Source organism: Phymastichus coffea, unplaced genomic scaffold, assembly GCF_024137745.1.
Source record: "Phymastichus coffea isolate CEN01 unplaced genomic scaffold, Cenicafe_Pcof_1.1 PCOF00028, whole genome shotgun sequence".
Classification (NCBI taxonomy): domain Eukaryota; kingdom Metazoa; phylum Arthropoda; class Insecta; order Hymenoptera; family Eulophidae; genus Phymastichus; species Phymastichus coffea.
This window is the reverse complement of record NW_026706839.1, coordinates 3,108,767-3,129,702: the sequence shown is the minus strand read 5'-3', so window position 1 is coordinate 3,129,702 and position 20,936 is coordinate 3,108,767. Positions and strand designations below refer to the sequence as shown.

Here is a 20,936-nt window from a genome sequence, read left to right as displayed (position 1 = left end):
ATTAACGTGCTATATGCGTCATTTGTACTTGTCTATTTGTACAGCATTTACAATCTACTCTTTTGTTAACGCCTCTTCAAAGAAACTATGCCTAGCGTTGTATTATATATTTTTTTGGTTTGTTTTCTACATACTATAAATCATGTATATTGTAATACCGAATAAGGATATTTTATAAAAAACAAAATAGAACGTCAGTCTCCTAAGCGGGAGTCGGGGTTTTAATTCCCGGCTGGTATTGATGGCTTTTTTTTAAAAAAAAGTGCACGTACCAAAATTAAAACTGTAATTCTGATGACTTGGATTCCACGTTAAGCTGTAGGTCCAGCATTTAGGTTGGCACCCTGGCTGCTATTCCGAATGCTTCTCAAGAAAGGCACTTCTCCACACACATAACAAAAAATCACGTTTTCGTATTGGCATATCGGTTCTTAGTTAAAGAGCCACTGTCATCTAAAAATTAACAAACAGTGCATGATCATTGCTACTAGCGCGGTGGAAAGAAAGGTGGCGAGATGTGACGAACGAAACAAGACTCATTGGTGAATTAGGAATTCTATAGGACGTGCTATCTTCGACACTGGACCTTGTTAGTGTATTCGTTACAGCAGCTGCACCAGCTGATTGTCAACCTTCTGCGGCCCCTTTTATCTCCCCATTTTCGCTTTGATGTTTCTTATTCCCCTTCTCATTCTCACTCTCTCTCTCTCTCTCTCTCTCTCTCTCTCGCTACTGGTAGCTGATATGCTGTATTATAAGTCAGCGACGTCGCTACTGTATAGCATGAATTCCTTCGTTTTTGATCGTCAAAATCGGAAATTCGAACTTCGAAAAATAAAATAAACGTAAGTTGTGGATTTCCAGACAAACATAATTTGCCTAATATTTATATAGCTCGCAAAAAGTAGCACGCTAGAAGACCAATCTTACAAGTAAAGTTTGAGGATGTTCAAAATAACGATAATATTGACATTGTACGTGTTCTGGTCAGTCGTTTCGGGAGAATTAAAGAGCTCGGTTGACGGGATACCGAGTCAGATGAACTTTTTGTTCGTGATAATCGACGACCTTAGACCGACCCTCGGCTGTTACGGCGACTCGAGAGCTTACACGCCTCACCTTGATCGACTGGCGCGGCGCAGTGTGCTTTTCGAGAAAGCTTATGCTCAGGTGACAACCCATTCTATGATTAAACAAAATAGTATTACGCTGCAAAACCAGATCAGCTCGGAGAATTAAAAAATAAATAAATAAATAAAAGCGTAAAATATGTTGCTTCTCAGACAGTCAGAAAATATAAATATGAAGTACACATCTGAGAGTTATTTCACAATTATTTAAATGAAGACAAGCAAAGAAAAGAAACAAAACGAAAGAAGGTTCTAATAGAAGTAGAAATAGAGTAGAATTATTAAAAAAAAAGCGTTGAATAAACTTTGACAATTTAGCAAGCGCTTTGCGCTCCAAGCCGTATTTCCCTGCTGACGAGTAGACGCCCGTCGAGTTTGCGGCTCTACGACACGCACAGCTACTGGAGAAACAGCGTCGGCAACTACAGCACGATGCCTCAACACCTGAAGAATCACGGCTACAGAACAGCGTCGTTCGGCAAGGTTTTCCATCCGGGTAATTCGCGCGACGATGCGTGACGACAAACGGAAATCGCGAGGTGCTGATCTTTTACAGGCGCGAGCTGCAACGGCAACGACGACAGTCCGTACTCGTGGACCGAGCCAGCATTCCATCCGTACACCCAAATCTACAAGGACGCGCCCGTCTGCCCCAGCGGCTCCGTCCGGCTGGCCAGCAATCTGGTGAGAACTCACGCAAGCCGCTTCACTCTTTCTCCAACCGCGATGTATCTTACAGGTCTGCCCGGTGCGCGTCAAGTCGATGCCCAATGCCACCCTCCCGGACATCGAGACTCTACAGGCGGCCAAGGCGTTTCTGAGGACAGTAGCTCGCGAAGAGAAGCCTTTCTTCCTGTCGATTGGCTTTCACAAGCCTCACGTGCCGCTCAAATACCCCAAGCGTTACTTGAGTTAGTTTTAAGCTTTCTCTCTCTCTCTCTCTCTCTCTCTCTCTCTCTCTCACACTGACGACCATCCAGCCCGAAAGCTCACTTTTCATCTGTGCTCCGATTGCAGAACATCATCCACGACGGAAACATCACTTGCCGACCAATTACCAGTGGCCGAACAATCTCACTCACCTCGCTTACAATCCTTGGATGGACTTGCGACTACGAGACGACGTGAGGAAGTTGGCCCTGAGCTGTCCTTGGCAGAAGATACCAGGTCACCCTCCTCCCTTTCAAATCACTTACTTTTAGTTGTACAAAAATATTATTCTCCAAATGTCACAATGAAATATTGTAAAAAAACAAACGCAATGATTTAGGGAGATACGCAAGGAAGATCATACAATCATACTACGCGGCAGTAACATATATAGACAACCTCGTCGGCAAGCTCTTGTACGAACTTGAGCTGCGAGCGCTTCGCAACAACACAATCGTCATCTTGACGTCGGACCACGGCAAGTTTCTCCAAGCCTAGTACTTCAATCGGTTGCAAAAATAGAACTGATCACAACTCTTTGAATCTTTCGTCAGGCTGGTCGCTCGGCGAGCATTCCGAGTGGGCGAAGTATAGTAACTTCGAGGTGGCGCTGCGCGTACCTCTGCTAATCTCCGTACCGGGATTCTCCTCGGCGAGGGTACGCGAGCCTGTCGAACTGCTCGACATCTTTCCAACCGTGGCCGAGCTGGCTGGATTTCCCGTGTCGATCTGTCCACGGCAACGACCTCCCAACCTCTGCAGTCAAGGCTCGTCCCTGCTTCCGCTGTTTCGATCAAGCGACAGATCGCAGCCACTCTCGGACTGGAAGGGCATCGCTATTAGTCTCTATCCACGCTTGGACATGGAACCAGTCTGCGAGCCCGACGGAGATAAGCCTAGTTTGCGTCACATTAGAATAATGGGCTATTCGATCCGTACGATGAATTACAGATATACTGTCTGGCTACCATTTTCATGGCGAACCAATAGACCTGAGTGGACAAAGCTTCTCGCCGAAGAGCTTTACGATCACAATCTTGACGTTCGTGAAATGTATAACGTCGCTGCATCCGCCGATCATCAACTACAGAAACAGCATTTAAAAAATAGATTAATGAACAGTCTCCGTTAATGATTATATTATAGGGACAAAGAAATACACATATCAAATAAACAATGATACATCAAAATTAAAAAAATTGCACTCGCGATCACAGTCAATTATCACAGCGGCTAATCTCAAGAATCGATAATTTCCAAGGTAATTTCATCACTCGGAGCCGTTGCGGTATCGTACACCATGCTCGAGCCTACGCTTGACTCTGAGAAGGTTTTGCGTTGATTGACTTTTGGTCTGTATGTTGCGTCATTGCTTAGTTGAACGAGATTTTCTTGATGATAATCAAGCCAGGCTTGTTTCCTCTCTTCCTCGTTAAGCTCCTCTTCCTCCTATGGTCATAAATAACTGATGTATCGATTCGTAAAACAAATGAATTTCCACGCTGAGCTTACCTGATTCTTCAAGAGAGAGTCGTGCTCAAAGAATTTGTATACATAATCGCCGTACTTGGAAAATACCTCTGCTAGAAGATCATCCTTGGGTCGATTCAGAATTGGCGCCTCCGGGAGCGACTCCAGCTTGTATAAATCTGCCAAGTCGGAGTCTCTGTAGTGGCGTTCGATTTGCTGTTCATCAAGGACGCGCAACGAAAGAGAAAGCTTCGTTACTTGCCGTATGTAAATTTTCTCTTCCATTGTGCCAGCGGTGAGAAATCGATAAATGTAGCACGGCTTTTTTTGTCCGAATCTGTAAGAAAAAGTATTATTTGTTAATTTCGTATTCAACATAATGAGATTGCAATTCTAAACTTACCTAAATACTCGAAATATACTTTGTAGATCGTCCGAGGGATTCCAACTTGGATCAAATATGACGACTCGATTAGCCCCAGTCAAATTGATACCTAAACCACCGGCTCTAGTAGATATTAAAAAGAGCCTTGCTCTCTCATTATTTGGGTCATTGAATTCTTTACATATTTTACTTCTCTCATTTGTATCAACTTTCCCGTCTAATCTAAAATAATCAAAATCTCGTTTCCACCTTCCGTCGAGTTTTTTCAGAAATAGCTCTATAAGATCGAGAGTTAATAGACATTGCGAAAACACAAGTCTAGAAATGACAAAATCAATCAGTTCGTTATTCAAATTCGTTAATCAAATAATTGACCAAATACTCACATTTTGTCTTGTTTCTTTGCACAGCTATCCAATAAGCCAAACAGAAGAACTAATTTGAACGAGATGCTCATATCTTCCAAATCTTCTTCGCTGATAAAGTCACGCCACCAATCTACAATTATGAAAAAATTAGGAATAACGCAAGGACAAGCTTCAAATATAAAGGTACCGTCTGTTCCATTTTTATCACTTGATTTATTAGGCACGCGAGGGTTGTTCACATTAGGCTGTTTCTGACGCTGCATCTTTAATTGCATTGTTTTTGGATGAGTAATTAAACGTTTGATTTCTTGATAATTTTTGAATACGGAGGTTGACTTTGTTGACAATCTATATTATTAAAAATTATTTAGTACTAATGTTGCCTTTGCGAGGACAGAAACGATATCATTACGACTTACTGGGCAACATTGCTGATGAAATGTTGATACATATTCGTTTGCAACTTGCTCAAACGAATTGAAATGACGTACTCCTGTTTTGGCGGCAACAGTGGCGTCAAAACTGTATATTCGCAACGCTGGACGCAGCCTTCTAACAGCCTGTGCAACACATGCGCCCTGTGTTTCATTAATTTCACATCTTTTGTCGTTGAATTGCCAAATTGCCCATTGGCTATCGGATTTACAAATCTATTTACAAATTCAGTTTTCGAGCCCAAAAGATGTGGTTTGACAAACTCCACCATACAGTGATCTGACCGCGAAAATAAAAAAATGCATTACACGTTTTTCATTATACTTCAATGAAGATAAAAAAATAATCACATTCGATTAGATTGTTTTGAAGTGGCGTTCCAGTCAATATAATTCTCCTTTGTGTTTCAACTGATTGCATTCTGTTAGCACGCTTAGATTTTTCATTTTTCAATAAATGACCCTCATCGCAGACAACTACATCAGCTCCAGGTTTTATTAATAAGTTATGTATTTTCTTCTTCTGCTTGGGACTTAATTTATTATCTGGTGACGTAAAAGAGACAAGCATTTCGTAACTGATTATCAACACGCCACCGTTTTTCTGCCATTCATCAAGTTTACTTATTCGACTTGATATTTCTTTGACTCTAAAAAAAATAATAAGAATAAATTAATAAAATCAGCGTCTGGTGCTTCATGTAATCAATCTATTGAACTTACTGCGTCAATTCGAAAATTTTTATGTTTGATTTATTTTCGACTTGCTCTAACCATATGTCGAATTCATCCACCCAGTTGAGAATTGTATTCATTGGACACACAATCATGATCGTTTCGATTCCAATCGCTTCATTGCTTAGCACAGTATGTGCCAGTGCTATTACTTGTAAAGTTTTTCCAAGCCCCATGCAGTGTGCAAGGATACATCCTGAACCTTTTTGTGTTTTTATTTCTTCTACAGATTCAAAGCAACAATCCCACATAAATCTCACTCCTTCTTTTTGATGAGCTTTCAAAAGTTTAACTAAGCCTCTGTCGACTTCTACAAGTTTTTTTTTCATTTCAAAATCGAAATCTAAGGTCAAGCTGTCAGCATTTGAACTTTCTTTAGATTTCACTAATGAATGTAGCTACAAAGTTTACATAGTGTATGTTTTAATATCGTTTAAATTAATTGTTTTACAATCCTTAAGCATAATTATTATTAGACCGTACCTGAGTTTTGCGTTCTGCCAATCTTTGAATGCGATTTTCCTCATTCTTAACTGCCTGTCTTGTAATCTCAGTAATGTGTTGATCATCCAGCACTTTCCGAATATTACGACGACCGGGTGTCTTACTATTAGCTGATACAATACTAATACTAGTTTGAAGATTGTTAAAATATTAATAATTAAGTATTAGTTGGAAATATAGAACGAAATTTATGAAAAAATTAATTTACATATTTATATCTTCATTACTTTTATCTTCAGAATGACTTTCGGTCTCTTCAGAATCAGTTGATGAAAGGCTTTCAACACTTTCAGTTTTTCTATTCTCCATATCATTATCACTGGTAGATCTAAAATCACTAACGTTGGAAAAAAAAATTAATTCATTTAGGAAGCTAGGAATAAATATAACTCTAGAAGTAGTTTTTACCTGACATCTTTGAAACTTGTTTTTTCGTGATTTTTGTCATCAGGTAATTTGAATTTTAATAGTTCATCGTTTAACCACGCTGATCTACTAAAATTTTTTTTGTCAGAGTTCTTAAAGTGCAATGATTTCGTCTTCGTTAGTTTCCTTTTCTTTCTTGAATTGTCACTTTCATCCTCACCATTGTCTATTGTTACATCAGAGTAATCTGATGTATCACTATCTAAAAATTACATATTATCATAAATAAATGTCAAACATAATTTTAAAAAATTTACCATTTAGCAACACTAATCTTGCATCTTCTTCATTTATATCTAATTTTTCAAATGTTGGTTTATAGCATTTCTCGTTTTCATTGTTCAAATCATCATCAGTATCACTGTTTTTATAATTCAAATCATCATCAGTATCACTGTTTTCATAATTCAAATCATCATCAGTATCACTGTTTTCATAATTCAAATCACCATCAGTATCACTGCTGGATAATTCAGAAAAGCTCATTACATCACTGTCATCTGAACAAACTTTTTGCTTTTTACATTTTGTTTTTGTCAATGAATGAAGACTACTACTGATAGTTGGGTTAGACAAATCATTGGAAGATGAGTAACGTCTTTTATTTATTTTCTTTTCTAAACTACTCAAATCTATTAATCTATGAAAATGTAAAATTATATGATTTTAATCAAATAAGATTTAATCAAATAAGATTTGAAATATTTATAAAATATTAACTACAAGAGTACCTCAGAAATGCATCATCCTTCAATGTACATTCCATCCTTTTTTCATAACTTGTGAATGTTTTTAAATTTTGTTCTAAATTAACAAAGCATCTTAAGTGTAATTTTTCATCTGAATAATCAGAAAATTTTATTCTCAAATTTGTTAAAGGGATATCAGTGATTTCTTGAATTTGTTCTTTCTTTAAAACAACATAATCTTGATTATCAATAGATTTGGCAGATTGGTTTTGTGGTTTTTCTATTAAAATTACTTGACCTGGATTGTCACTGGATAATTCAGAATTGTTTAAGTTATTTTCTTTATTGTATTCAATATTCAGGTTATCTTGATTTTTCTCATTTTTATTTGAATCTAATTTTATAAAATGACAATACGTTTTATTTGTATCAAATTGCTCTATGTTATTGGTTACAGAATCAAAACTGACTTCCATTAAAGAATCATTTTGATCTACTGGTACTGAATCATTCTGTGTATCAAGGATACTATTTTTTCTGTTGTTTGTACTAAGCTGAGAATAAGATGAATGAATGATGTCTTGTTGTTTATCTTTTTGTTTATTATCTAGAGTATGATGAGCTTTACAACGTCTAATATATCTGATTTCATTTACAATTTGCACATCAGGTGGGTCTGTATCTTCAATAATTTGTACTTCTACTATATTTGGATCCGCAAGATCTATAATATTCTCATTTTGATTTGTACCTAAATTATGACAATTTGAATTTGGTTCTATATTATTGGTCTTAGTTTGATTTTCAGATGAAATATTCTTCAACCACATATGATACGAACTCACAAAACTAAATTTAACTAAATTAAAACTTTCTTGCGTGCTCTCAAGGAGGCATAAAATCTGTTCAGTAGTTTTTTGAGCATCACTAACAATCTTTATATTATTCTTGACAGATTGTAATATAGAGTTTATATTGCTATTTACTTCAGATGTAATTTTATCCAGTTTTTGGACCACATCTTTGATACATTTTACATAAGCATTTGTAAACTTATCGGTTACAACTACTGATGAATCCTTAATCATACTGCTAAAATGTGCATACTTGTACCACTACGGTATTATTTAAATCTGTATTTAAAAAGAGAAATATTTTTCTTTAAATACCATGATCATAAATAAAATTACGACAATCCGGACTGCGGATACCACAAGTTCAGTATTGGGCGATTTTGTCAACTGTTGGAAACTTTTTGACAGAATCTCCCAAACCTTGCACAAGTTTGTAATGTATAAAGTTTGAGGTTATTATTTTGAATAACAAAGATGTCAGTACTATCAAATTGTAACTTTCATGTTAAATTTTAATTTTAATTTGAGACTGTTTAGCAGGTGACGAATCGCACGTGAAAGTTCACTTATCCTTCGAAGATACAAGACCTTTTTCTCCAAAAAAAAAAACATTTATTTCTCCCGCGAAAAAAAATTTCCCAACAGAGCTCGCGTGCGAAGTCTGCTTTACTTTTTTCGCATGCGAAAATTAACACTTTTTTCTTGTATGTAAACATAATTGAATGAAATCAATTTAGTTAACAATTCATTCGAAATCATCTTTAAGACAATATTGAATATAACTATATTTAATATTAATATGCAATATTCAATATGAAGCTGGGCTTAATGGATCATAAAGAACACAACTGTATTTTCTAATTTTTATATTAATTTATATGAAGAGTCACATGCTTTGTTTATTTTATAAATTAAATGACAACCCATTGATAATTTTACAAAAACTATTATTAACTTACTGAAACTACATTTAACCTTACAGTGATCTACAATGAGATAATCAAACATAATTTCACTATATAAATTTTGGATTTACAAAATAATATTCTAACTCAGTTAAAATAATAAAACTGTTATATTTACAAGTTCAAGTAAATATTGAGCGTTAAATTGCTATCACATTCACATAAGAACTTTCCTTATTGTAAGTATCAGTATGTTTTTCGTATTTTTTAAAACAATTTTCAATCTAATATTTGACAAAGAACCTATTTAATATCAAACTATAACACAAAAAAACAACTTATCATATTTCACCTACGAATATTTGCTGCTATGTACAAAGCTATAATTTGAAGCTTTGAAAAAATAATTGTAAAAACTACTAATTAAATTAGATTACATTTATTTCTCATTCGTATTGGAAGGTGTTTGTTGGTTGGATGGTGTTGTTAGTATATCATTGAGAACCTGGAAAAGAGACATTTTACAAATAATTATTATAATACTTCTATAACCACTATAACAGTAATAATGAGTTACCTGTACTTCATTGTCATTAGGAACTGACTGTAGCGATTGCATTGTCTGTGCATTACTGAAAAAGATGGGATTAGTTACGATCTCATTGTTAACTGATGTGAATTTAGGTGGTCGCCCTCTGCCAGAATAAACAGGCATTTGATTCACGTTATAATAATTCGGTTGTGGTTGATTCATCATAAGGTTTTGTTGGCGAAATATTTCTCCTTGCTAAAAGTACATCAATTATTATTAATATTGAAAAATTATGTTAAATGTAAGAAGTTTTTAAAATTTTAATTAAATTACAATAGTTGGATTAACCATGGCATTTTGCGATGGTACGAGTGAATCTCTAAAATTATTCAGCGAATTAAGAGTCGCATGTTGGTCAATTTGTCGATACATATCAAACATAGCTTTTCGTGCCAAAACATCGAGATGATCAGGTGGTACATCGGGATACTGAAAAAATAAAAATAACTTTAGGTTGCCGAGTCAAAGTAGTACAGAAAAGTATTATATAGCTTACATCTTTCTGAAGTAACGCCTTCACACCTTGGAACTCTGGCATGACATTCATGCTCATTAACATTTGATTGAAAGCGTAATTATTTCCCATAGTATTATTATAACCCTGTTGGCGAATTCCTTTCTTTTCTTCTTCGTATTCAGCCCATGCTTGCTTTCGCTCTTCCTCGTCTAATTCCTCATCTTCCTATAAATGACAATATACAAAAGTGAAATACAAGAGATCAACTTCACAACGATTGTTCAATTCACAATTGTCGAAACATTATGAACTGCTATAAATACCTTATTTTCAAGAAGAGAATCATGCTCGTGACATTTGACAATAAGATCTTTATACTTGCTAAAGATTTCAGCAAGCAAACGATCTTTGGGCAAACTTAGAGTTTCGGATTGATCTTCGCAAGTATCAAACTGATATAATTCTGCCAGATCTGTATTGCTGTAGTGCCTTTCAATTTGCTGCTCATCAACGACGCGACAAGCAAGAGATAACTTTGTTACTTGTCGATTATAGATTTTCTCTTCCATTGTCCCAGCAGCAAGAAAACGATAAACATAGCAAGGCTTCTTTTGCCCAAATCTAATAAATAACAAAAATAAGTTATGGAATACTATAGACAATATTGTTTTTTCCTATAATTGTAAAATAGCAGCACTTACCTGTATATTCTGAATATACTTTGTACATCATGAGATGGATTCCAACTAGCATCGAAAATGATAACCCTGTTAGCTCCAATAAGATTAATACCGAGTCCACCAGCTCTAGTAGAAATCAAGAAAAGTCGAGCTTGTGTATTCTTTGGATTATTGAATATCTTAGACCATATACTACGATTTTCAGCGGAAGTCGAACCATCGAGTCTAAAATAATCCACGCCAAGAGCCCAAGAACCGGCGTGACCATTCAAGTGTTCCACATCCGTATTTTTTTGGCTTTGTTCATCCATGAGATTTAAAAAGTGCTCGATCAGTGTCAATGAATAAAGAGATTGAGAGAAAACAAGCCTAAAAATATAAGTCAAAATTAATTTAGCTATTAACTCACAATCCTATCGTCATAAATTAATTATATAATTTTTTTTTGTTCAAGTACTCTAGTATTCGAATATTAACTCACACTTTATCACCAATACTTTCGGATTCTTTCAAAATGGCAAAAAGAAGCATGAGTTTGGTTGATATTCTTAAATCATTAAATTGTTCCTCATTAATAAACTCTGACCACCAGGCTGCTTCTTCAACTATTTCTTCAACTGGTTCCGCAACTTTCTCCGCTGTAATATGGTTCGAAAAAATAAGTGAACATAAAATAATAAATTATACGTATCCAAAGAAACTTACCTATTGGATTAGCTCTGGTGCCGCGTTTCTTAGCCGCGCCTACTTTCTCGCTATCCGAATCTAGACATTCGACGTCACTATCACTGACATTCGATGAATTTGAGCTAGATTCGCTGACTGATGTACTATCATCATCGATAAAATCTTTCAGCGAGCCTTCAGAATCACTGGCCTCCAGTCTCTTTTTCTCGTTGGCTTTCTCAATTTTCTCAGCGTTCAATCGCAGAACGTACGGATGTGTCCATATTCGCTGAAGTGCTTGAAAATCGGCAAATAAAGTAACGTTGCGTCCACCTAATCGTCTACAAGTATATAAATAAAATTTATTAATGAATTTGATCATATTTTAGTTGATTAAGAATTATTAGAAATTAATACCTAGCGAAGTTATCTAGGTAATGTTGGTACAATTTTTTTTGCACTTCTGTGAGCCTAACAAATATTACATATTCTTGTTTAGGTGGTAAGAACGGCGTGAGTACGGAATAATCGAATCTTTGGACGCTGCCTTCCAACATTTTATGAAGAACATGAGCTCTCTTTTTCATCAATTTCACATCATATGGCGTTGAATCGTCGAACTGACCATTTGTAATAGGATTTACAAATCTGTTTAAAAACTCTTTCTTCGTACCCAGCAAATTAGGTTTCACGAACTGAACCATACAGTGATCTGAAAATGAAAATAAAGTTGTCAAATCATATACTGTTTAGACGCAAATGGCAAGTAATGCAACAGAAACTAATTAAAGATTTCATACATTCTTTCAGATTATTTTGGAGAGGTGTTCCAGTCAAGATAACTCTTCTCATAGTTTTTACAAGTTTCATAGCTTTACTAAGCGCTGAATCTTCATTCTTCAACAAGTGACCTTCATCACAAACGACGAGATCAGCACCGGGATCAACTAGCGATTTCATAATAGATTCTTGCATATTTTTTCGAAGTTTTTTGCCTGTGCTTGTTAAATTACGAAACATTTCATAACCAATGATTAAAATGCCTCCATATTTCTGCCAACTTTCTAGCTTATGCTTTCTTTCAATGTTCTTCTTCAGCCTGGAAGGTAAAAAGAAATTGTGATAAAATATGACAATCGTTAATGTAGAAAGTAAAAGAGCGATAAAATATTTACTTTGTCATTTCATGAATTTCTATGTCATCACGATTGTTTACATGTTTCAGCCAGATATTGAATTCATTAACCCAATTCAATACAGTACTCAAAGGACATACAACCATAACCGTTTTAACACCTGTTTTCTCGTTAGAGAGTAATGTATGAGCTAAAGTGACCACTTGGAAAGTTTTTCCAAGACCCATACAGTGAGCAACAATACACCCAGAGCCATCTGATTTCTTTATTTGCTCAATAGACTCGAAACATGCATCCCACATAAACTTGATACCTCGAGCTTGATGAGGCTTCAATCGTTTAGCTAATTCATTATCCACAACAACCAATTCTTCTTTAGTTTCTTTGTCTATATCCAACACTAATTTATCGACTTTTTCTTCTCCAGCTAGTCGTATTTCATACATTTCGTTAAACTGTTCGTAAAAATAAAGTTTTAAATTGTTTTCAATGTTTGGATATATTATGTAAGCGCGTAGTTTACAAGTTCTAGCGTACCAATTTTTGACGTTCAGCAATACGTTTCAAACGTTCTTCTTCGTCTTGTGCAGCTTTCTTCGTATCATCTGTGACATACTTATCTTTTAAAACTCTACGAATATTTTTTCTACCTTTTCCTGGTGAATCTTTATCGTCGCTGTCACTGTCACTTGCCACTTTTTTTATCCTTCTTCTTTTGGCCTTTTGCCTAAAGCACATTTACAAATGAACTTTCAACTGCATATTATGTTTAAAAAAATTAACGAAATCGATGTTATACAAACTTCTTTTTGCTAGACGAAGACTCAGAGTCTGAAGATTGCGAAGAACGTTGCCGCTTCTTTTTATTATTGTTCTTCTTTTCTTCTTGATTAGATTCTTCATCAAAAGAATTTTCATTTTGATCTTCGGAAATCGATTTTACATCAGAATCTGAATCTAAAATTCGTCTAGTTTTTCGTGTTTTTCTCGGACTTTTTACTTTTTTACATAGACTTGATGGTTCTTGACTAAAAAAAAAAGAATTTTATAAAAAAATTCGAGAATGGTTAATCAAAGGAAAATATTACTTTACCTTTTATCATTTTCAGTTTCCAACTGTTTTGCTTTCTTCTTTTCTTGAGATTTACTAAATTGCTCTTCTTCTGTTTCACTACCATCCAATTTAAAGGTCAACAACTTATCCTTTTTCCAAGAACTCATACCTTGCTTCTGATCAATATCTTTTTCATCATTATCATCGTTTGAGGGACTAGCCTTATTGTTATCATTAGCATGATCCGTTTTTTGTTTCTTACAATTACCATCGACAGACATTTCATCTTCAATTATATCTGAATTTGCAAATTAATGCAATTAAATGACAGATTCAAGACACAATTACTAAATTCGATGACAGATGAATAACCGCATTTTTAATTTAAAGAAAAAAATACAAAGCTTACCAATACTAGAAGAAGAGCTACTGCGAAGCAAAGCTTCTTTTGCTTTGATCTCAGCATCAATACTGGAACTCTGATCAAAAGATGTATCGACAGGTGCAAGAGCGTTTTGACTTTCGGTATCATCTATTTCATTTGACGATTCGTTGCTCTCAGGTTGAACCGTTTTATTTAGAAAATCGGCGACGGATAACTTTGCATCCTCTTTTAACTTCTTGTTTTTCGAGGTCTGTTTAACATTATCAGCATTAAGCTCGGAAGATTCATTAGCTTCCAAGTTTTTCTTCGAGTTTTTTTGCGACTCTAAATTGTCTAAATTTGCGAGGCTGAAAAGGGTGCAGTAAATAAGTAACAATGTTATTTTCAAGTATCTCAAAAAACAGTTTATTTGTGTATATTTATCAGAGCAAACATGGGATTTTTCTTAATAATGGTGATGACAGATTATTTTAAATAATGTGTCGATATGGTAGGATATCACATTTTAGCTTAAGTTGTAGTCATCAATATTCAAAGTTCAATAAAAAAACTAGTAAAAGAAATAGGAAAATTCTCAGAAATGGAAGAAAAAGGTATAGATAGAAGTAGGTGCGATGAGTAGTGAGCATGACAGACGCGCGGGAATGAACGATTAGAGCTGTAATTGAAAAATATTTTTTTTGAAATCGCGATCTAAGTACCTTTGGATTTTTTTATGCTCAACGTGTTTTTTCGATTTTTCCAAGGCTCTGGCGTACTTAGCTAACTCGCTCTCGGGCAATCGTTCCAGCTTGACTCGACATTTTCGACGAAGCTTTTCGTCTGCTAGATAATACCGGTTGTTGCGCAGCTCAAACTTGTCCATTTTTCTTCGCGGCAGCGTGGCCGTTCTCAAGGCTGCCGCCCCGTCGACCAACTTGTTGCGACTTCGCCTCGTCGACCTCACCTCTTCTCCATCGTCCGACGACGAACTATCAGAACAAACGGAACTGCGTTTTTTAGTCTGCTTGGTGAAAAGTTTCTTTTTTTCGCGGACTGCCGTCTTTGAAGTTTTGGCTGCTGCCGTTAACATCTCCACCATTTCGTTAGAGTCTTCTTCGGGTTCCGAATCGGCATTGCCGTCCGAATCATCGTCGTTGTTCAACAGCGTCTCCAAAGCTTCTTGCTCCTTCAGGTCTATCACATTGCTTGATTTATTCGATGCAGCCGTTGCCGCAGGTGTTAATGCTGATGATAACTTTTCTTCCTCCGTTATTTTCAGCATCTTGTCAATGCATTCGCCATCGCTATCCACCGACGTACCAGTTACAGCTACCGACTTTCGGTGCACTGGAGTACTTGTAATTTCACAGGTCGAAGTATCGAACAAATCGTCGGAGTCAGATGACTGAATGGCTGCTGGTTCTTCCGCTACTGCTACTGCTGTTGCTGCTGGTTCTTTGGCTACTGTTACTACTGTTGTTGCTAGTTCTTTAGCTACTGCTACTGCTGTTGCTGTTAATTTTTCCGTGTTCTTCTTCTTGACAATCTCTCTTCCCTTGTTAGTTTTCTTTTTTGACTTTGATTCTTCAGAGGAAAATATCAAATCACTATCATAATCTGAACCTTGCATTAGAGAAACGTTTTCTGATTCTTCTGAAGAATTTACTGATGAATGATCTGATTTCTCATTGTTGGAAACTAATGTATCATTTACCTGGAGTTCACTCTTTTTCTTCTCCTTCAATGTTGATTTATCACTGTCTTCAAGCGACAGTCGTTTGTCTCCACCTGTAGATTTATCACTTTTATTGGATTCTTGCTCCACTGACAAATCTCCTTGAACTTTTAATTGGAACTTGCATAATTTTGAGTCAATTGAAACGTTATTAGAAGAAGCTTCATCTATGTTTGATTTATCATTTATTTTTTGCTTTGACACGTTTTCAGCAGACTCTTTATTCTCTGTGAGCTTATTTACAAGCACTTCTTTCACAAGAGACCGTTCCAAAGTATCGTCTGAAGAATCAGATGATAAATTGAAACGTTTTTTCGTTTTTGTATCTTCTGATTTATTGACAAGATCATTCGTCCAAGTTTCATAAATTTTTACAAATTCTTGTCTGTTTTTCTGACATTGTTTAAGAGTATCCTCGTAAAATTTTAAAATTTTATGTATAAAAAATTTTGCATCCTGAATTGAGCTAATTTTCTTTTTCAACAAGTAATCATTACAACATTTTAAATCATCATGTAATTGACTATTTACTTTTTGAAATTTCTTTAATTCCTGAACAACATAATACTTAAAGGATATCTCTTGTGCTGTTTCCACAGTTATATTTTCTTCATCTACCCTACATGGAGTAGTTACATTTGAATAGTCATCAACATTATTTAATTGAAAACTTTCTTGAAAAGTCTTTTTTCTTTTTAATCTTGTATCTTGAAATTCTTTAGATGAATTTAAATCACTACAATGCATTGAAATTTCATCCCTGCTTTTATTCTTAATTTTAGAGAAATTCCTTTTTGTTTCACAAGACTTCATGAGTTTTCTTGAACTTTTGGCCTCTGCTAAATCTAATTCTGAACTAGATTCTGAAGATATAATTTTTATTTTTCTTTTATTTGTGCTTTTTTTATTATGTTTGGACATCTTAGAGCTATATGAATCTGAAGTAGAGGAATGGGATGAATCTACTTTTATTGTGAAATTTGAATTGGTAGCATTATTTTTAGATAAAATGAGTGTGCGACTTTTGTAGAATGTTTCACTTCCCTTATCATCACTGCTTTCATCATCACATAACTTAGTTATAGTTTTTTGGTATTTATTCTTCTGTTTATTTATGTAAGTTGATTTTCTCATTCCACTATCAGAGTCACTGTCATCACTATTACTTTCAGCCATTTTTGCTCTTTTAGTTTTTCTGAAACAAAGTATCAATGTCCAAGATACTTTATTTTATCAGAAGCATCTTGTTTTTTTCTGTAATCATGCATATTTTCTATTCGCTGTTCAATTGCACAACTTTAAATTCCAGTATCTGTGATTTTCTAGTGTCCTGAAATCTGTCTTGTAACTAGCTATCTTGACGAAGTGGTAAGTTTAGTATCAAATAATTGATTTATATTTTATATATATGCAGATATATATATATAGCCAATTATTTGCTTGACAATCAATAGGAACTGTCAAGACTACAAGATTCAAGAAAAAAAAAGTTTGACATTTTTCTTAACGCCAAGGACAAAATGTTTGTGGAATTAAAAATGTTAAATAAAACTGGTTAATAAATTCAATTTAAGAGCTTAAGACAATATGCATGAATATTAACTTAATTAAACTGAGAAAAAAATAAAATATTCTTTATCCAGTTCTTTTAAAAAGACTTTTGGATAGACATGTATGGTAGAATTATTTTACAAACAGATAATTACTTTTGAGTATTATATACATACATAAATGAAAAGTACAAGTCGACGAAAGAAAAAGCGCATGTTTACATTTACTATAAATGTATATTTACCTCAGTTTTGTTGCCATGATGACTCTAGTTATTTCCCCAAAGTAATCTTTTTACCTACATCATACAGATGTTATTGGTAATTGCATAAAATTAGGATAATATAAAGCTTTGAAAAAAAATCACATTGTCTAAACTTACTTATATGTTTAATTTAAGCAAATGATTGTTGAGTTAGTGGAATGACTTGTAAGCAGTAGTCAATGACCAAAATGCAAACAGTATTCATCTGAAATATAAATAAATATGAAGATTTTGTTAAGATTTTATATATCAAATATCTAAGATAGAAAACATTTCAATAAAAAAATATGCATTAACTAGTAAAAAGAAAAAAAAAACAACTGACCAGAAATAAACAACGAATGGCACAAAAGAATTATCAATCGCTAGAATATACAAAGGTTGGAAAAAAATATCAAAATTGATAGGAAGGAGTAATGGAAGTGAAGATTGCGTACAAGATAAGTACTTTCGCCAAAATTTCAGCAAAGCAACTTTTATTAGTTGTCGAGAGAGAGCCGTATGAGTAGTAATCGCGCGAAGCCCGTTATAACCAAGAAAATGACGGCCTACATTTTAGGCATCGCTTGGCAAGAAAATGCCAAATGTAGCCAGGTGTACTGTTAAAAGCCGACGTTGACGCGAACTCTGGTCGACTGGACGACCTTCATAACATCTATTAGTGAATGCCACCCGAATGGCGATATTGGCGATCAGTTCTTAGACAGGTCGTCACCTGGATGTAAAACGAGAAAAAAGAAAAAGAAAAAAATAATCTCGTAGTTGATGCACACAGTGCATACAGAAGTTGCTATGTTGACTATACCGAGAAATTTTATTTTATGAACTGTTTATGAGGAGGGATAGACGATTAAAGTTTGTGTTATATACCTTGTAACTGCGGTCATTTGCACTTGCCGCGAAAAAAAAAATTAACTGTGACTATGGGCGATTGCAAAGTGATGCCAAGAGTGTCAGTGGTTGCCAAGTCCCTAAATATTGTCAATCTATTAATTCGCTAATTTCACAAACTCAATCGAGCACTTTTCAACGGTGTTCTTGTTTCAACTTTTGTTATTATAAAGCTATATACTTATTATTATTCACATTAATAACGAGGCCAACAAGGGGCCGCTGTCAATTGCAAGCGTCAATTCATAGAAAAATGACCATCAACTGGACGTCATTTGCGCCGCCAAGGATGCCCATTACTGAACTGAACCCGGTCATTGCTGAACAACGCATGCGTTTTAGCGTGCTGCAAGAGGAGACCCACCGCCATCTAGTAAACTGAAACTGAAACTGTGCTGCAAGAGATTACCGCCATCTAGTAAAGTTAGGTGTAAGTTAACGTACTGTAAGCGAGTTTAATGTATTGAATTGAATTTCATTCTTTTTATTTCTTAAATCAAACTATACTATATGCTAAGTAACTTGAAATGTAATCTTAGGATAAAGATAATGTTTTAGTTGTTATTTTATGAATTATCTTTGATTGTACAAATATAATTCATTCATTTGAAATTATTAGTGTTATTTTTCAGTGTTCTTCTTTTTAAGTTTTTCTGTTATTTATTACATTATTTGAATCTTTTACGTGCCAATTTAGAGATTCTAATGAGTACGAGTAAATCATGTTGTTTAAAATACATTACTACAATAATGTATTTTATGAATAAAAATAGAACATGCACCTATTTTTTCACAAAAATGAATAAATGTTTACTCATTTCAAAATACATTGGAAAAATTACCCAAAAAATTAATTCAACGCATGATCAATAAATTATATTATTATACAACACTAAACTTTACATACTCAATAGTAGAGATTATGGCTCCAATCTTATATTAGTATGAGTAATATATTTAATATCCTTTACTTTTTGTTGCCTCTATAAAAGCACCGGCGAATATTCTTCAAATTTAACAGGTCTAATATTCTGATAATTAGTTTCCATTACTCGCATACTTCTTAATTTACAAAGTACCGAAGGTAAAAATGTAATTTTGTCTATTTTATTCTATTCGTTTTCTTTTTCTTTCTACCAAATTTTAAAACGACCATATTAATTTCAGTATCACAGATGGTTATAAAATTAACAATTTGTACTGATAATTTCAAAATATAATGTCTTATGTACTCAAAAAGATTTATTAACGACATATTTCCATTCTTACAGATTATTCCATGTTAATTATTCATAAACTAATTTTACTGCTGAAATATAAATGTCATACTCCTAGATATATAATAAAAATATTTTAAAAATATAGAAAAATTCATAATTTCTGAATTTTTTTTTATCAACCAATGACAACCCTGGATTTCAGCGACTCATCATTTTTCTAAGATAGGAAATACAACATTGTTTTGCCACAATCACTTATTTAAAAATAAATACTTCATAATTCAAGCTTTCATGCAGTACACTGTGAAATAGCAACCAATTAATCTTTTATCTCATTTGATCATATGTGATCAAATTACTTTATAAAATGAATTTTTTTTTAAAGTAATAATAAAAATAGAAGGAATAATAATAATTTTATAGTTATTTAAGTTATTTATTGATGTAGGAATAATCTATAGAAATATCGCACTGATTCAATGTTATATCAGACTTACAATTAAAAAAATATTATAATTAAATTTGAGTTATTAAACATAGTTTCAGTTGATCATTTTTGGTCATGACCTTTCCTGATTTCACTAGAATTAGCTTTTTCCTCTACCTGGTTGAGCTCCACCAGCTTGATTTTGCTGGTTGAGCCAAGGAGCCGAACCAGTACCTCTTCCTCGTTGGTTCTGTCCTCGTCCTCTGCCTCTTGCTGCATTGAAAAAGAAAAATAGGACAATAATAAAAAATTAACCAATTAAAGTGTAGAGTATATAATCTACTAACCTTGTGCTCGCAAAATAGCAGATTTGCCTCTACCAGCTGACCCAGAGCCTTTGCCGCCAGGCCTCTTAAACATTGGAGCATTTTTCAACATGTCTGGCAAAATGAGGAATCTAATTTTAGAGCCTCGCACGTAAACATTTTCCAATTGCGCGACGCGTCCATCTCTGTAGGTGACTGTGATATTTTGCATTTGACAGTTCATATTATCTTCTGCCTCGATTAATTTACCGCGATAAACTTCGCCGGTAATGGTTTCGCAGGTTATGATGTGTCCCTCGGCTTCGTGCAAAACTTTTATTGGTACTCCAATCGACATCTTTGATGATTTATGATTGAATTCTTATATATAGACAATGGAAATTTTACTTTGTTTAACTAACTTTCAAGTCTATTTATTCGAATTTAAACAAATCACGTTTAAACTTGATAACCAACCTGCAGCCTGCCGCAATGATGCTACGATGACGATTGTCGTTGTCGAATGTTTGGTATGAGGGCGTTCGTTTACTGAAATTTGGCATTTGCACGATTTCATTTCTTTTCATTTATCGACAGTAGATATTCAAATAATTTCTGATATTAATTATTACCCTAGAGTGCATCATTATTTTCATTTCATAAGTAAAATATTAATAACCTAAATTTATAAAATTTTTGCTATAAGTTTATTTGCAAAATTTTTTTTTCAGATAAACCATTAACTGTAAATCATATTAAT

At 34.3% G+C, this 20,936-nt stretch overlaps 4 protein-coding genes across 7 annotated transcripts; 1 reads left to right on the top strand and 3 right to left on the bottom strand.

Annotated features, from left to right (window-relative positions):
• Positions 1 to 466: 466 nt before the first annotated feature.
• LOC131662973 (iduronate 2-sulfatase) lies at positions 467 to 4,365 on the top strand. 2 transcript variants are annotated; one of them, XM_058933006.1, is made up of 8 exons: positions 467 to 845; positions 1,449 to 1,626; positions 1,687 to 1,814; positions 1,870 to 2,041; positions 2,148 to 2,297; positions 2,401 to 2,538; positions 2,615 to 3,321; positions 4,326 to 4,365. In XM_058933006.1, exons 2-7 carry the CDS (start codon positions 1,563 to 1,565, stop codon positions 3,190 to 3,192), a joined length of 1,230 nt encoding a protein of 409 aa, XP_058788989.1. In that variant the 5' UTR covers positions 467 to 845; positions 1,449 to 1,562; the 3' UTR covers positions 3,193 to 3,321; positions 4,326 to 4,365. The 2 variants fall into 2 exon arrangements, with proteins under 2 accessions (XP_058788989.1, XP_058788988.1); XM_058933005.1 differs by having other exon boundaries at positions 799 to 1,170.
• On the bottom strand, positions 3,190 to 8,292 carry LOC131662967 (transcriptional regulator ATRX-like). The gene is made up of 13 exons (XM_058932991.1): positions 7,114 to 8,292; positions 6,640 to 7,022; positions 6,365 to 6,584; positions 6,165 to 6,293; positions 5,936 to 6,083; positions 5,441 to 5,850; positions 5,069 to 5,367; positions 4,703 to 4,997; positions 4,471 to 4,631; positions 4,302 to 4,413; positions 3,934 to 4,233; positions 3,573 to 3,867; positions 3,190 to 3,509 (listed from the first exon to the last, which is right to left on the bottom strand). The coding sequence occupies exons 1-13, from the start codon at positions 8,157 to 8,159 to the stop codon at positions 3,300 to 3,302; spliced, it is 4,008 nt and encodes a 1,335-aa protein (XP_058788974.1). The 5' UTR covers positions 8,160 to 8,292; the 3' UTR covers positions 3,190 to 3,299.
• Positions 8,293 to 8,818: 526 nt separating this feature from the next.
• LOC131662966 (transcriptional regulator ATRX homolog) lies at positions 8,819 to 18,670 on the bottom strand. Of its 3 annotated transcripts, none has more exons than XM_058932988.1 (19): positions 18,204 to 18,670; positions 17,451 to 17,538; positions 17,313 to 17,366; positions 14,502 to 16,712; positions 13,825 to 14,147; positions 13,455 to 13,713; positions 13,165 to 13,389; positions 12,899 to 13,088; positions 12,401 to 12,816; positions 12,026 to 12,324; positions 11,643 to 11,937; positions 11,265 to 11,566; positions 11,041 to 11,197; positions 10,581 to 10,928; positions 10,203 to 10,500; positions 9,919 to 10,104; positions 9,696 to 9,851; positions 9,408 to 9,617; positions 8,819 to 9,335 (listed from the first exon to the last, which is right to left on the bottom strand). In XM_058932988.1, exons 3-19 carry the CDS (start codon positions 17,327 to 17,329, stop codon positions 9,270 to 9,272), a joined length of 5,958 nt encoding a protein of 1,985 aa, XP_058788971.1. In that variant the 5' UTR covers positions 17,330 to 17,366; positions 17,451 to 17,538; positions 18,204 to 18,670; the 3' UTR covers positions 8,819 to 9,269. The 3 variants fall into 3 exon arrangements, with proteins under 3 accessions (XP_058788971.1, XP_058788973.1, XP_058788972.1); XM_058932990.1 differs by having other exon boundaries at positions 14,502 to 14,771; positions 18,204 to 18,668; XM_058932989.1 differs by lacking the exon at positions 18,204 to 18,670 and adding an exon at positions 17,771 to 18,180.
• A 963-nt stretch (positions 18,671 to 19,633) lies between these two features.
• On the bottom strand, positions 19,634 to 20,725 carry LOC131662981 (small nuclear ribonucleoprotein Sm D3). Its single transcript, XM_058933027.1, has 3 exons — positions 20,654 to 20,725; positions 20,219 to 20,557; positions 19,634 to 20,144 (listed from the first exon to the last, which is right to left on the bottom strand). The coding sequence occupies exons 2-3, from the start codon at positions 20,532 to 20,534 to the stop codon at positions 20,032 to 20,034; spliced, it is 429 nt and encodes a 142-aa protein (XP_058789010.1). The 5' UTR covers positions 20,535 to 20,557; positions 20,654 to 20,725; the 3' UTR covers positions 19,634 to 20,031.
• Between the last annotated feature and the right edge of the window lie 211 nt (positions 20,726 to 20,936).

Bases quoted from the DNA above. Each gene is read 5' to 3' on its own strand.
- LOC131662981 (XM_058933027.1), bottom strand. From the start codon at position 20,534: ATGTCGATTGGAGTACCAATAAAAGTTTTGCACGAAGCCGAGGGACAC. The intron at 20,145-20,218 runs GTTAGTAGATTA...TTTTCAATGCAG, and splicing joins TGCTATTTTGCGAGCACAAG to CAAGAGGCAGAGGACGAGGA.
- LOC131662966 (XM_058932988.1), bottom strand. The intron at 10,105-10,202 runs GTATTTATAGCA...TGTCATTTATAG, and splicing joins ATTCTCTTCTTGAAAATAAG to GAAGATGAGGAATTAGACGA. The intron at 9,336-9,407 runs GTAACTCATTAT...TCTCTTTTCCAG, and splicing joins CTAATGACAATGAAGTACAG to GTTCTCAATGATATACTAAC.
- LOC131662967 (XM_058932991.1), bottom strand. From the start codon at position 8,159: ATGATTAAGGATTCATCAGTAGTTGTAACCGATAAGTTTACAAATGCT. The intron at 7,023-7,113 runs GTACTCTTGTAG...ACATTTTCATAG, and splicing joins AAGGATGATGCATTTCTGAG to ATTAATAGATTTGAGTAGTT. The intron at 3,510-3,572 runs GTAAGCTCAGCG...TTATGACCATAG, and splicing joins ACTCTCTCTTGAAGAATCAG to GAGGAAGAGGAGCTTAACGA.
- LOC131662973 (XM_058933005.1), top strand. From the start codon at position 946: ATGTTCAAAATAACGATAATATTGACATTGTACGTGTTCTGGTCAGTC. The intron at 1,171-1,448 runs GTGACAACCCAT...TTGACAATTTAG, and splicing joins TCGAGAAAGCTTATGCTCAG to CAAGCGCTTTGCGCTCCAAG. The intron at 1,815-1,869 runs GTGAGAACTCAC...TGTATCTTACAG, and splicing joins TCCGGCTGGCCAGCAATCTG to GTCTGCCCGGTGCGCGTCAA.